At 52.6% G+C, this 13696-nt stretch overlaps 1 protein-coding gene across 2 annotated transcripts in view; it reads right to left on the bottom strand.

Annotated features, from left to right (window-relative positions):
* Window positions 1-3642: 3642 nt before the first annotated feature.
* Window positions 3643-13696, bottom strand: part of DRP2 (dystrophin related protein 2) — a 39241-nt gene continuing 29187 nt past the window's right edge. The window contains exons 16-24 of one of the 2 annotated variants that reach the window (XM_043974373.1): window positions 13395-13561; window positions 12488-12599; window positions 10192-10328; window positions 9936-10001; window positions 9619-9684; window positions 8831-8974; window positions 8054-8273; window positions 7107-7227; window positions 3643-6982 (exon numbers count right to left, since the gene is read on the bottom strand). In XM_043974373.1, coding sequence (XP_043830308.1) covers window positions 6858-6982; window positions 7107-7227; window positions 8054-8273; window positions 8831-8974; window positions 9619-9684; window positions 9936-10001; window positions 10192-10328; window positions 12488-12599; window positions 13395-13561 — 1158 coding nt within the window. In that variant the 3' untranslated portion in view covers window positions 3643-6857. The remainder of the gene's footprint in view (window positions 6983-7106; window positions 7228-8053; window positions 8274-8830; window positions 8975-9618; window positions 9685-9935; window positions 10002-10191; window positions 10329-12487; window positions 12600-13394; window positions 13562-13696) is intronic. The other variant, XM_043974372.1, reaches the window with a different exon arrangement.

Here is a 13696-nt window from a genome sequence, read left to right on the forward strand (position 1 = left end):
CGATCTGAGTAAAAGAGCAATTTATTTGAGATTCCCACCTATTTGCCAAGGTCATTTTCATACTAAATGTGTCTCAAGAAGTTTTAATATTTTGGGGACAGCTAGGTGGCACAGTGGATAAAGCACCAGCCCTGGATTCAGGAGGACCTGAGTTCAAATCTGGCCTCAGACACTTGACACTTACTAGCTGTGTGGCCCTGGGCATGTCACTGAACCTCTGCCACAGTTTCCTCAGCCATAAAATGGGGATAATAGCACCCGCCTCCAAGGGTGATTGTGAGGATTCAATGAAGTAATGTTTGTAAAAAGCGCTTAGCATAATGTGTGGCACGCAGTGAGTACTTAACAAATCTTTATTCCCCATCTCTTCTTATGAGATGGGGTGAAGGAGGCAATGCTGAGATGAGGAGGGAGAGAGAAAAGGGAGCTCTCGGCCAGTGGCCTCAGTTTTCAGCTTAATTCCTTTAGTCCAGTGTTCTATATTGTATATAAAAATCATTTTTAAAGTATTGGAGGTGAGCTGCATGAGGGAGGCTGAACGAGCTTTTGGCTCAGGCTTGAGGGGGAGAGAAGTTGGGCTTCTACAGGCTATTCTGTGACCCCGAGGCTTATCAGGAGCAGGTGGGAGGTGTGCTCTGAAGCCCAGCACAGAGGCTGCAGCAGTGGCAGCTTTGGTTTCTGTTTCTGTGGTGGGCAGGTGGGGCCCTCTGGAAGGAGCTGGTGTGCAGAATAGACTCCTCCAAGGAAAAAGAAAGCCTGTGTGAAATGGCATCTGGAAGCATACCTGGCACCGTACCTAACACACAGTAGGTGCCATATGAATTGACTTGCCAGCCCCCTCCACAGGCTGGCTTCTGACAGCCTTGGCTCACATTACTCTCCTTGCCCTTCGCAATTGAGCCAAACTGGACCAGTCATTGTTCCCCAACTCAGCAATGAATTCATTCCCTATCATCTCCACTTGCTTTTGAGAGGCAGCATGGTATAACGGACAGGGTATTGGGCTTGGATTCAGGAAGACCTGGGTTCAAATCCTGAATTTTATACTCACTACCTGTGTAAGTGTAACACAATATCTCTGGGCCTCAGTTTCCTCATCTGTCAAATAAAGAGAGTTGGGTTCCCTGGCTCTAAATCTGTCCTCTCTAATGCCGTTACTGCATCTTCTGTCTCTGTGCCAAGGCCTGGAATGCTCCCCATCCTCCCAAGAAGACTTCACTCAGCTGCCATCTCCTCCAGGAAGCTCTTCTTGATTTTCACCTTTCCCAGCACAGCCAGCCCACAGCTGTTCATGCTTTCCCTTTCTTCAGACAAGCTTATAGTTACTGTGTGTCCGTGTTGTTCTCCCTCTCTTCCAGTGCTGTGAAAGCTTTTTGTGGGCAGGGACTGTTGTGCTTTTGATTTCTCCAGCACAGTGCCTTGCCCACCTTCCGTAAGTAGGCATTTAATAAATGTGGGACTGAACATGTTCAGATAATAGCCCTCCCATGAAAAGAGCCATGTCGATTTGGGCTCCCCTGTGGCTGCCTAGTGTGCCAGTCCGAGGATCCTGGGCATAGAGGCCCTGCCCTCTGCTGGTAATCCTGGCCTGCAGAAGATCATGGAGAGCAGGAAAGGATGAAGGGATGGAGGCAAGGCCTCAGGCCATAAACTGGGAGCAAATCCCAGAGCCTCTCTGCTCCAGAAAAAAAAATGTATGCATGACACGCTTAACGTTATCTGTGCATCCTTAGCATTTTCCCCATTACTTAAGTCTAGACGATCAACAAAACGACAAATGAAGCCCTGATTTGTAGCCTTTGCCCATTTCTAAGGTGTAAACACTCATGCTGAAATTTTTAATAAGTGGCTCTTGAGGGTGCTTGGAGCTGGTTTCTGCCCTTCCCTGGCCTTAGCGGTGGGTAGCAACTTTGGTTGACTTTCCTCTTCATTCTCTGCCATGTTCCCATGAGCAGTCTGTGTTGGCTGTGAATGGAGAAAGCTCGAAGCAGTGGCCATGCTCTCAATCAGCAAACATGCATGAAACACCTACTGTGTGCCAGGCAGAGGAATATGAAGGCAAAAGGGAAAGAACTTCCCAAGGAACTTGTGTTCTAATGGGGAAGGCAATGCGTACATGGCCAGCTGTGTGTACAAGCTTTCTGTCTGCACTGAGACTTTAGAAACATCCTGTGTGGTCTAAGTATGTGTGTGTGTGTGTGTGTGTGTGTGTGTGTGTATAAATAAATATATGTATATGTATATGTGTGTGTATATGTGTGTATATATGTATTTATGTATATGTGTGTGCACATACCCTCAGTGCATGCATATATATGTATGTATCTGTGTACAGAGAGGTCCATATGGGTGAATGTCTATGTAGCTATGTATGTGCAGAATAAATTCAGAGTGAACACCAGCTAAGGAAGGAGGGCACTGGAGGGCACCAGCGGCTGGGGCTCTGGCAAGGCTTCGTGTACAAGATGCCCGTACTTGAGCTTGGCCCAAAGGAAGCAACAAGAGAGCACATTCCAGGCACACTGTTCCCTGTAGAAAACGAGCTCCTGCCTCTACAGAAGCTCCTTGAAGAGCCAGGCCAGAGAGTCCATGAACTTGTGTGTACGTGTTTCATATTCTGAAAATGGTTTCAATTTAACTGGTTTCCTCAGTAACCCCATGTATTTTATGCACTTTAAAAATCAGATTCTAGGGGGCAGCTGGGTGGTGCAGTGGATAAAGCACCAGCCCTGGATTCAGGAGGACCTGAGTTCAAATTTGGCCTCAGACACTTGACACTTATTAGCTGTGTGACCTTGGGCAAGTCACTTAACCCTCACCACCCCATAAAAACAAACAAACAAATCATATTCTGAGGAGGGGTCCATAGGCCTCACTAGAGGCTGCTACTTCTGAATGAAGGTGAAAGGTCTTTGCTCTAGGCCAAACTGAGGAGGGCCGCTGCCCCACAGGAGCACTCCTGGCCTTGGCAGAGCTGAAGTGAAAGCTATGAGGCCCTCACCAGAACCTCTTTCATCCCTTTCCCCAAATAAAGATCAGCAGGATAAGGTTTGTAACTGGGTCAGGGTACAGAAATTAAGGGGGTACTGACAGCACTTGCAGGCCTTAAGCAGATAGAAACGTTTGAGTTTAGCAAGAAGAAATCTTTTGTAAATCGGGAATTTCCAGATGTAACAGCCACCTCTTGGTAGCGCACCCTGCCCCCCTCCCGGCAATGAGTACCCCAGTGTCCTGGGTCTCTGCCCTGTGAAGGCCTTATGAGATCAAGTTCTGTCTTCTACCCCCTCAAATATCTTATGTTGGGAAAAATGTCTTAAGCTTGAGGGAAAGCTGGAAACAATAGAAATAAGAATTTTAGTGAAGATGAAAGGTTTTTTTTGGAAAGATGGAGAAAAGGAACACAAAAGTGGGCAATTTTGATAGGGGACTGGGGAGACGAGAGAAGGGAATTATTGGTCAGAGGCAAACCTAGGCCTCAAGATTCACTTTGGTTTCATGGCAGAGGTTTTGCTCTGCTTGGCAGTGGGCTCATCTCCCTGTACTTGGGGCCGTCAGTGCAATGGGGTTAGAGGAGGAGCCTTGAGCAAACCGATTAGTGCTTCTCTGATCCTTGGAAAGGAGGAGTATGTGGGAACGAGGCTGTGGGCATAAAGGAGACTCATGAAGAAGAGCAGAAGCATACAAATACAAATTTATTCTTTCCAAAGCAGAATTAGAGAGAAGAGGAAACAGCACCACAGTGAGTGGTAACCAAAGGAGGCGCCAGTTTGCCCCCAGCCCCAACTCTTCAGGAACACTCCCTCCCACTCCGTCTGCCCTTGCCCCCCTGGCAGCCTGAGCTAGGGATGGGAGGACAGAGGTACTCAGCCAATGCCCTCCTCCGGGGAATGACTCCTGGCCCTGCCACAGCCACTTTGTGTTGCCAAAGAAAGAAATGAAAGTATCCCCTTGTAGGGTCAGGGTTGGGCATGGGGTTGGCCCAGGGACAGAGCAGCGAAAGCCAAGGAAGGAAGACTCCTTGACCCCAGGTCAAGACCTGCATGCCCTTTCTAAGGTTGGACAGGTTACTTTGTTTGGCCCCTTCCTTACTTGAACCTTGGTGGAATCCCAGCCGAATTGCTCCAGAGCTGGGCCTCTGCCATCCAGAACACTCGCTCGGTGGAAGGTGCTGGCCCTGCCCTCTGCCTGCCTTAGCATCCCTGTGGGGGGAAGGGGGATGTGCTTCCAACTCTCGCCCGAGTCATCTAAGAAGAGAGGAAGGCAGGCTTGGCCACCTCCCTGAATGGTAGAGTCATCCCCAAACCCATCGCAGCAAACACACTCTGTCAGTCCGGACTTATCACTGGCACCATTCCACTGCAGCTATGGCCAACTCAGGCCACCCATGCCCCCTAGAGCTACACAAACCCCACAAATGAGAAGACCTTCTCTAGGCTGCTAGCAACACCCCACCCAACCACTTGTATACATGACAAGAAACTCAACACAATGGATGGTCTGACAACATACAGCACATTTCAAGGATTCCCAAGGCTCATTCACCCCCGTGCTCTGATAACAGCAACACACCTGTCTCAGGTATGACCACAGGGGCTCAGTGATCCCCCTTTAGGGAAAGTTCCACTCTCTGCTGTACCCCTCCCTCCCACTGTAGTGGCAGGTCCCCATCCTCGCCTGCCAGCCTGACTCACTGTTGGAGGCAGGCAGCTGAGATCTTGGGCCCGGGGATCCTTCCAGGGTGTGCCTGGTGAAAAACTACTCTGGGCCAGGCTTGGGGAAACAACCATTCTAACAACAAGCAAGCAAATTCCCCATTTCCATCCAACGGTTCACCCTGTTGCATCTCCCTGGCACCTTTCTACCATTCTCACCCCGTTTGTGGCCAGTGCAGAGCCTCCCTGGCCTTGTGATATACAACCTTGTCCCAGGAGGCCCAGGTATTTGATGGCACCAAACAACTGTGATGGTGGCCACCGGGCCTCCCACACCTGGCTTGCCATCCATGCATCTTCACCGTAGCAGATGCAGACAGATTCTCTTCCTCTCCTAGCCCCCATTGTGTCCTAGGGCCACCCAAGGGGGAAGTTGGCTTCTGCTTCCTTTAGGAGGCCAAGCAAGGCCTTGCAAAGAGAAGGAGCTAAAGGATAAGCCATGTTGCCTCGGAATTGGGAGGGGGCAGGGGATAACAGAAACAGAATCCAGTCACCCTAGCTGAGACCTTCAGTTCCCACTCTGGCACACTGGGGGATCTGGGACAGGACAGAGCTTTGTTTGATTTGGTCTAACCTAGGTCCTGGAAGCATCCCCTGGGGGTAACCGAGGGCCTCTGGTCACAGGTCCAGGAGCCCGGGTCCCCAAGTGGCCTGTAGCAAACCTAGAGAAAGTCCCCGAGGGAGCAGCTCAGGATATAGTCATCCAGGCACTTCTCCCCACCCAGCCAGAGGCTGGTACTGACAAAGAGCAAGGCAGAACATGAGTACTTGATGAGGTATTAGAATTTAATGTGCGAGTGAGGCCATGAGAATTCGGATGCACAGAACAGTGATAGATGTATCTAACTACACTAGAGAGACTTAGCTGCAGTGGGTTCCAGGGCTCCATTATAAATGAGCTCCTCCCAGTATAAGGCTTGGGTCAGAGGTCCACAGCCCCCTGCCTGCTCAGGCCTGCTTCTGGGGCTGAGGCCCATGCTCTGTGCTAAAGGGTGCTCTCCATTTCAAGGGGATCAAATAAGAAAAAGCCCTTCTGACCTCTCTGGATACTCTGGAAGAGCAACTGGACCCCTGAGGCCACAAGCAGCACCCCAGCTGGCCTATATGCATCAGGGTGGTGGCCTGCCTCACCCTGGGGAGGAGGCACTGGGCCCAGTCACAGCCCTGGGAATACTGCTGTGGCATCTCAGGCTGGCACAGGGGGCACCTTTGCAACCATTGCCCTAAGGAGGTGGCAGGGACAAAGCCCCTTCAGAGACCTGGCCTGGTGCTGCCACCCCTGACCCTGTAGGAGGAAGTCCTGGGCAAATCTCCAGGATCCGTGGGGACCGGAGGAAAACAAGCAGCCCCCCTGAGCTAGGTTTCCCAGGGCATTGCTGGCCAATCGCCCAGGAGCCTGAGGCCTTGAAGAAATAGAAGGGGGAGGGCATCCACACCAGTGTTGCTTCCATTTTTCCAAATGTGGCCCAAATGTTAGGTGGTGTTAGGAGCCAGCAAATCTCAAGGATCCTTTCCAAAGGCGGAAGGAGAGCACGCTAATGCCTGTCTGCTAGGAGTGCCTGTGAGGAGCACTGGGGGTTAGTGGAACAAGTAAGACTAGTCTGAAAGCCTGACTAGGGCACCATCCTGCCAAGCAAGGGGAGGCCGAGTTAGGGGGCAGGAGGGAGGAAGGAGTTTCAGGCAGCAAACCATCAATGTTGAGCAGCGCTCTGCACCAGACTCTCTGGGGAGGGGGCGGGGTTGTGCCCACATGGGCTGTGAGCTGGGCCAGAGGGCAAGATCCCCAGGCAGCTCCTGTGGTCTAAAGAGAAGGTGGGGAACAGAACAGGCACTGCTCAGATCCCTAAGGTAACTAGCTGCCCCCCACCCACCCCTTGACTGGGATATGGCAGCAGTGTGTGGAGAGGAAGCGGGCAGCCACCTTGAGGATCAGGAGGTCTCTCTGCTGGCTCCCCCCATCTTTCCCACCCCATCCCACCCCACCAATGTCTGGCTTCTCCCATCTCAAGTCCCTGCTGCTGCCTGTGGGGGATGAGTGAATGAGAAGGGCCAGTGGGGACAGGATGGACCTGGTTGAGACGGGGAGAGGGGGTCTGGCCAGAGCCAGGATAAGGATCCAGAGTATGGGATGAATGTTGGGACACATCAGGAAGCCAATAATGTGTTGGTGGGCACATCTGGGCTTCGGACATTGGGGAAGGCGTGACGCAGCTTCTCCATGATGTCCTCCAAGCATAGGCTGACATCCTGGCTTTTTTGCCCCACGTCATCTAGGGAGGAGAGGGGAAGCAAAGAAAGTGGAGAAAGGCTTCTCAAGCCAGCCAGCCAGCCAGGTTGAGCCTGAGCCCGAGCCCAAGAGGAAGGCCTAGGCCCAGCCAGGAAGGGGCAGCTCACCTGCAGCTTCTGTGTCAGGGGTGGTGTGCTCCTTCTCCAGGGCATGGCTGCCCTCTGACTGCTGTGGGGAAGAGGCCAGGGAGGAGCCCCCTGAGCCATTGCCTTCCGATTCAGGGGGTGGCTACAAAGAGAAATGAACAAGTGACCCCCCTGAGGGCCTGCTTTAGGGACACTATCACCAGCTGTCCACTTCCCTTTTTTTAACATCTTAGAAGAAGATTCTCCCATCTCCCTTGGGATACATCATGACCTGACACGGGATGAGGCTGGAAACAGATGAGAAAAAAAAGGCCCTGCCCTCAAGGAGCTTACAATTGATTATGTTATTTTGAACCAAATTCTTTTTTTTTGGCCTCTGTTCTGGAAACAGAACCACTATTTACCTCCTCCCCCAATAAGATGTTGGATGCACCTCTGTGCCAGCCAATTCCTGGAGGAGACCCCAAGTTCTTAAGTCACACAGGACAGGATACAAAATACAGAAGTATGAGCAAAAAGCCTTTGAAATGCACCCACATTTCCAAGCCCTAGCCCATGCATGGCCCATGGGTTTGGGGCAATTCATGGCTCAATTTCTTTTGGGGGGGAGCAGGGCCATGAGGGTTAAGTGACTTGCCCAGGGTCACACAGCTAGTAAGTGTCAAGTGTCTGTGGCTGGATTTGAACTCAGGTCCTCCTGAATCCAGGGCCAGTGCTCTATCCACTGTGCCACCTAGCTGCTTCTATGGCCCAATTTCTAACCGACAACACATGCATTCACATGGTCTGTTAAGCATTTGCTGTTATTGGGCAATGAGGTCTCCATGGCAGATCGGGTCATATTGGTTCATTAGGGGGAGCAGTCAGGTCAGAGGGGCCCTGTTCAGGCACCAGAGGCCGCTGCTTTGGAGGGCTTTCCTGCTACCAGGCCTGGGCTCAGGCCTTCCTGCCTGCCTGGGCACCCTCACCTGCAGCAGCAGCTCCCTTAGGCGCAGCAGCTGGGACTCCAGCTGCCTGTTGTGGTCCTCCAGAATTTGCATGCGGGTTTCCAGGCGGCTCTTGTGCTGCCGAAGGAGCCTGGCTTCAGCTAAGAGCTCCTCATTGCGGGGGTCCTGGGCCACCTCAGGGGGGCCCTCAGCAGCCTCCTCGTGCTGCCACTTCAGGCGTCGCAGCTCCCCTTGGAGGATCCTGCCAGAGACATAGGGTCTAAGGTTCAGGGTCCAAGCAGGGGCCTTGGCTGAGATGCCAGGTGGCACCCGTGCCCTGTACCAGCTTCCCATACCAGGCAGAGGAGCTTGGGTTAGGCTTGTTTGAGGTACAGGACAACTCCCCCCCCACTTCTTGCTGACCATATCTGCACATCTAGAACATGCAGCAATCCTCAGTGGGATGAAAGCCCACATTTTACAGGACTGTGCGGCACTTCAAACACTGTGTGTAGAGCTGCTGGGAGGGTGCTTTTAGCCCTTCCCTCCACTCCCATCCATCCTCCATGAGCCTGAACCTCGGTGCTTGGTCAGCAGGGAAAGGGAGGGAGATTCCCATTGGGAGATCTGGCCAGCGGGCTGGTAACAGCAAAGGGCCTGGCTTTGGGCCTGCTCCTGTCCCGGCTCCAGTTCCAATCATCTTCCCAATTCTCCTTCCAGATCATATATGCTGCCACGCTCTCCTAAAGGCCTAGTGTCCAGGGGAAGCAGGGCAGGCCTCACTGTTGCTCCTCAGTCCATACCCAAGCACACACCCACCTGTTCTCATCCTCCAGGTGAGCTAAGATCTTCTCCAGCTCCCCCTTGTCATCGGCAGCCATGGTGTTCTGAGCCTGTTGTCCAAAGGTAGGCTCCCGGTCTGTGATGGGGCTTGAGTGCCTCAGCAGGTACTGATCTTCATCTCTGCCATGTCACAGGGGACAGGGAAGAGGAAGGCATCATGTACTAGACAGGGACTTTCACTCCCCCAAGGGGCTCGTGGGAGTCATTACTCTAGTCACAGGCTTTGCTAGAAGAGGGCTGGAGTGGGAGCTGGGGAAAATTCTTGGCTCTTGGGACTCTTGAAGTTCACTGGATGGTCATGAGCATGACACCCCCCTTTCCTGTGCCTTAGTTTCCCCTCTGGAATGTGGGTATAACACGTTGGTTTTAATCCAAGTTGGACTGGCCCTGGGACCTGAGATTGCTTTGCCTCATGGGCCCCCTCTGGGGGTGTCCTTGCTGTAGGCTGGGATCTTGGGGAGAGATTTTTGAGGATCAGTCATTTCCATTCCATTGCATAAGAATATTCTCTCCCTCCTCCAGAAATGGGCCTGGAAGAACAGAAGCCTAGAGCAAGAGGCTACTGGGACTGCAGAAGTGGGGAAGAAAGGGGAATAACGGGGGCATGAACTCCGCTATGGCTAGGCCTCCATCTATTTCCTCACTTGACATCGTATGTAAAAGGGGGGGGGGCTTTCCCACCCCACCCACCCAGATTCCCTGGGTTAAGGCCTGTGAAGGCAGGAAGTCCCTAGGAGATGCTTTGAGGGTCCTCAGGGACTCACATGCTGTCATCAGGGGACAGGCTATCATTAAAGAAGGAGCAGTTCTGACTTTCCATCTCAGCGAGCCTGGGGACAGAAACAGAGACAGAAGTAAGGCACACAGTGAGGCCTGCCTTCTCCCATGACACAAGCAGCAGCCTCCCAGAGCCAGGATTCTAGGCTTCCCCCAGGGATGAGGCCTAAGATTTTCTCAAGCTCTCCTGAGTCATGGGGTGAGCCAGGGGATGGGCCTGCGTGAGGACATGTCTGGCTAGATCACCCTCCCTAGTTTCCTTCGCCCTCCCCACACCCCGGGCTGGTGGCACCCACTATAGTACCTGCTGGCAAAGTGTTCGATGCGGGAATGTGTATCAGAGTGTGGTAACATCGGGGAGGAGGCAGGCCTGCGAGGAGACAGCCAGAGGTCAGCACCTGGATGCCTCTCACTTATCCCAGTCCCTGCCCCCAAACCACTTCCAGTCCCCTCCCAGAGTATTCCCTGATTCAATACAATGGGAGACATCTGTCCTGGGGGCCAGGAAGACCATCCTGCCTTAGCCCCATTGGCTCCCAGGGCTCAGAACAGGTACTCACGGCTCGCTGTAGTCGGCCTCCAACACAGACTGCACAGGTAGGTATCCTCTCTGCGGGTGTTTGCTGAAATACTGCTTGGACCGGAATTTGTTTTTCAGTGTTGTAGCAAAATCCCTCATGTTCTCACTCGAAGTAGTCTGGAGACAAACAGAACTGAAGGCTTACCTACTGTACCCCCGCCCTGCCACCACCAGTGCCTCAGAGAGCCAGAAAGGGGCAGAGGGCATTGGAGAGTATTCAGTAGCTCAAGGCTGTCCACGTGTGGAGAAATCAAGCCAAGTTTGCCAAAACTCCAACATGTCTTGGAAAGCCCCAGTCCATCAAAATAGACATGAGTTCCATGCTGGGGTGACTGAGAGGAGGAGAAGGCTAAGAGAGGAAGGTCTAGAGAGGCAACTCTCCCAAAAGGAGAGCAGGAAACTGGTAACAGTCAGAAGATTATCCCGAGATAAGGAGGAAGGAGGAGGGAGTGAGAGAGGGCCTGGCTGCCCTCTGTGATTTCAAACTATCACTGTTTCCTGAAAGAACTGTGAGAAGATGAGCTGCCAGCTGAGCCCGCTCATGAAGAAGGGGAGAGAGACAGAGATAGCATGAGCCCGAGGAAGGAGGGCAACAGGCTGGCTTGATTTTTCAAAAAGGGGAGAGAACAGATTCTGCAAACTCTAGGCCAGGGAGCTTGCTGGGAAACTTCTAGAACAGACCATAGCGGAGATGGTCAGTGACCATCTAGAAAAGGAAGTGGTGATTGCCAAGTGCCAGTGGCAGGCTGCACTGGTCTTATGATGCCTTCCTTGACAGGGCACCTAAACTAGTAGATGAAAGGGAACGGGCTGGATGGCTAGACTCAAAGAATAGTTATTAATGGTTGAACATCATCTTGGCAAGAGGTCCCCAGTGGAGGACCCCAGGGATCATAGGACCAAGCGATCCTATGATGTTTAACATTTTCTGTCAATGACTTGGATAAGAGCATTAGATGTACAGTCATTTAACTTACAGGGACACTGAGCCAGGTAGAATAGCTAACACACTGGATGACAGTCAGACTTCTGAATGATCTGGACAGCTTAGAGAACTAGAATGCTCTCCCATTTCCTTTTCCAGGGTGAAGTGACTTGCCCAGGGTCACACAGCTAGTAAATGTCTGAAGCCAGATTTGAACTCAGGAAGATGAACCATCCTGACACCAGGCTCAACACTCTATCCACTATGCCACCTAACTGCCCTACAGAGAACATTGGGCTGAATCTAACAGAATAAAAGTCAATAAGGATAAATGGAAATTCGTGCACTTGAGCTAAAAGAAATCCCCAAGTCCAGCATGGAAGTGACAGGGCTAGATAACAGCTTGTCTGGAAAGGATCAGAGGTGGCCCCCAAAGTGACCATGAAGCTGTGCCACTGCCCGAGCACCCCGGTTTGCAAAGGGCCCTGAAGAGAGTCCAGAGGATGGCAGCCAAGACAGGTGAAAGGTCACGAGCGCACATCATTTAGCCTGAGGGAGCCAAAGGCTGTCCTGTCAAAGCCTCCTTGTTCTTTCTGCCTGGCGCCAAAGGGCAGATCGAGGGGCAGCTGTGGGGGAAGTGGCAAAGATGTCAGAAGAGATTGCTTAGCAATGAGAGATGTCCCAGGGTGGAGTGGGCAGCCTTGGGAAGGGGAAGGAGTCTTCAAGGAGAGCCTGGGCAAGCACTTGTCCAGGATGGTGGGGTGAGGGGACATTCTTTTTTAAGGAAGGGTTGGACCTTTCAACTCAGAAATTCTGCAATTCAGAGAATTCATAGGAGAAGAAAAGCATGAAGAAACCTGAAGAAAAAGGGTAGAGGTGTGTGTGTGTGTGTGTGTGTGCGTGCGCACACGCGTGTGCATGTGTGCATGCACGTGTGTGCACGCATCCACGTGTGCATGAGCATGAGTCAGTGTGGTGAGCAGCAACTGTTTGCCCAGAATAGAGAGAGAAGCTCATTGAAATTCTGTAGCCAGGGACCAGAGGCAGTGCCAAGTTTGGGGGATGAAGCGTTTCAGCCTGAAACCAAATAGGCCCTGGGGCCCCCACAGCCAGTGCAGCTACAAAAGGAACCCAGGGTCAAATGTGGCGGGGAGCCTAAAAGGCCAAGTCAAGCCGAAGTCTCCCTAAGAGCCAACCTGGATGTAGTTGGCTCCAACTAGAGTTAAATTCCCTACATACCCTGTTGGCCAGATCTAGCCACCCTGGGCTGAACGCTGAGGGGAAGGGCCCAAGGGCAAGAGCTGAGCTCTCTTCAGTGGCTCTCCATGTTGAGGTCTCCCCTCATCCTTACCGGCGTGTAATATTCCATGATGGGGTAATGTAGCTTGTTTCCTTTACTGGCCCTGCCCGTTAGGAAGCAGGTCTGGCAGATGTCAACGTTGAACTGCTTAAGACTCCGATACCTTGGGGAAGATGAGGGGGACAAGAAGCGTCTAATAAGCCCAGGCTTGCCCCCTTGGGAAAGGGCATTGAGACCCACCCGGCCTGCTTCCCAAAGGCTTCAATGACATTCAGCAAGGGCTTACTAAATCCCTACTGTGTGCCAGCCCATTGGGGACATAGATCAAAGTGAGAGAGCTTAGGGCCTGGCTGGCCAAAGCAAAGGCAGAGATAGCGAGGTCTTGTCCCAACATATTCCAGGTACAATGAGGGCTTGAGACAGCCTTTGGCCCAAAGTGACCCATCTGTGTCTTTCATTGGCCCCATGAGGCTCAGCACAGTGCGTGGCACATGATGGGTGCTTAATACAGGCTGCTTTAATGGAATGGAGCATGATAGCAAGTCACTACTTCCCAGGGCTGCTGAGATGGTGCCATTCACCCCCTAAAACCTGAACAGCACATACTCAGTGAGTCACACGGCACCCCCTGGCCTTCTCTGATAGGGCTGACAGCCTGGGGAGAGCCCAGCAGCACCTAGTCCCACACTGGGCACCTGTCATGGCTATCATAGGCCTAGTTACAGCCTCTGTCTGGCTCTGAGGCCTGGCTGAAGAGTGGCTGGAAATAATAACCTTGCACTAGGCCTCAGCATGCTTGGCTTCCAATCCTGCCTCAGACACTTAACTGGCTGTCTGACTCATGGCAAATCACAATCTCTGTGCCTCAGTTTCCTCAAGCGTATGGAGGGATAGCACACACTGGCAGCCCCTACTGATGTCACTGCACAGTTGTGAGGTGAGCGGCAGCCCCCCCTACCTGAAACCTTTGATAGGGCACTGCCTGCAGACGGAGCATTTGGTCTGGTGCTTCACCTGCTCTGCGATGGTCACACGGTGCAGCACAGCCAGCCACACCATGGACTGTGGCTCCAGGTTGGCCCATTCCAGAAACTGGGCGGCTTCGATGACCGGCTTTCCAGTGCTCTGGGGGAATGTTTTTCAGATGCCATGGGGAGAGCTGAGGCCCAAGGGAAGGCTGGGGTGGGAGCTCTCCCGCCCTCCCCCAGAGGTTCCCACCCTGCCAGCCTTGCTCTGGCTGAGCCGAGCCCCTCCCTGACC

This window comes from Dromiciops gliroides, chromosome X (assembly GCF_019393635.1).
Source record: "Dromiciops gliroides isolate mDroGli1 chromosome X, mDroGli1.pri, whole genome shotgun sequence".
Lineage (NCBI taxonomy): Eukaryota > Metazoa > Chordata > Mammalia > Microbiotheria > Microbiotheriidae > Dromiciops > Dromiciops gliroides.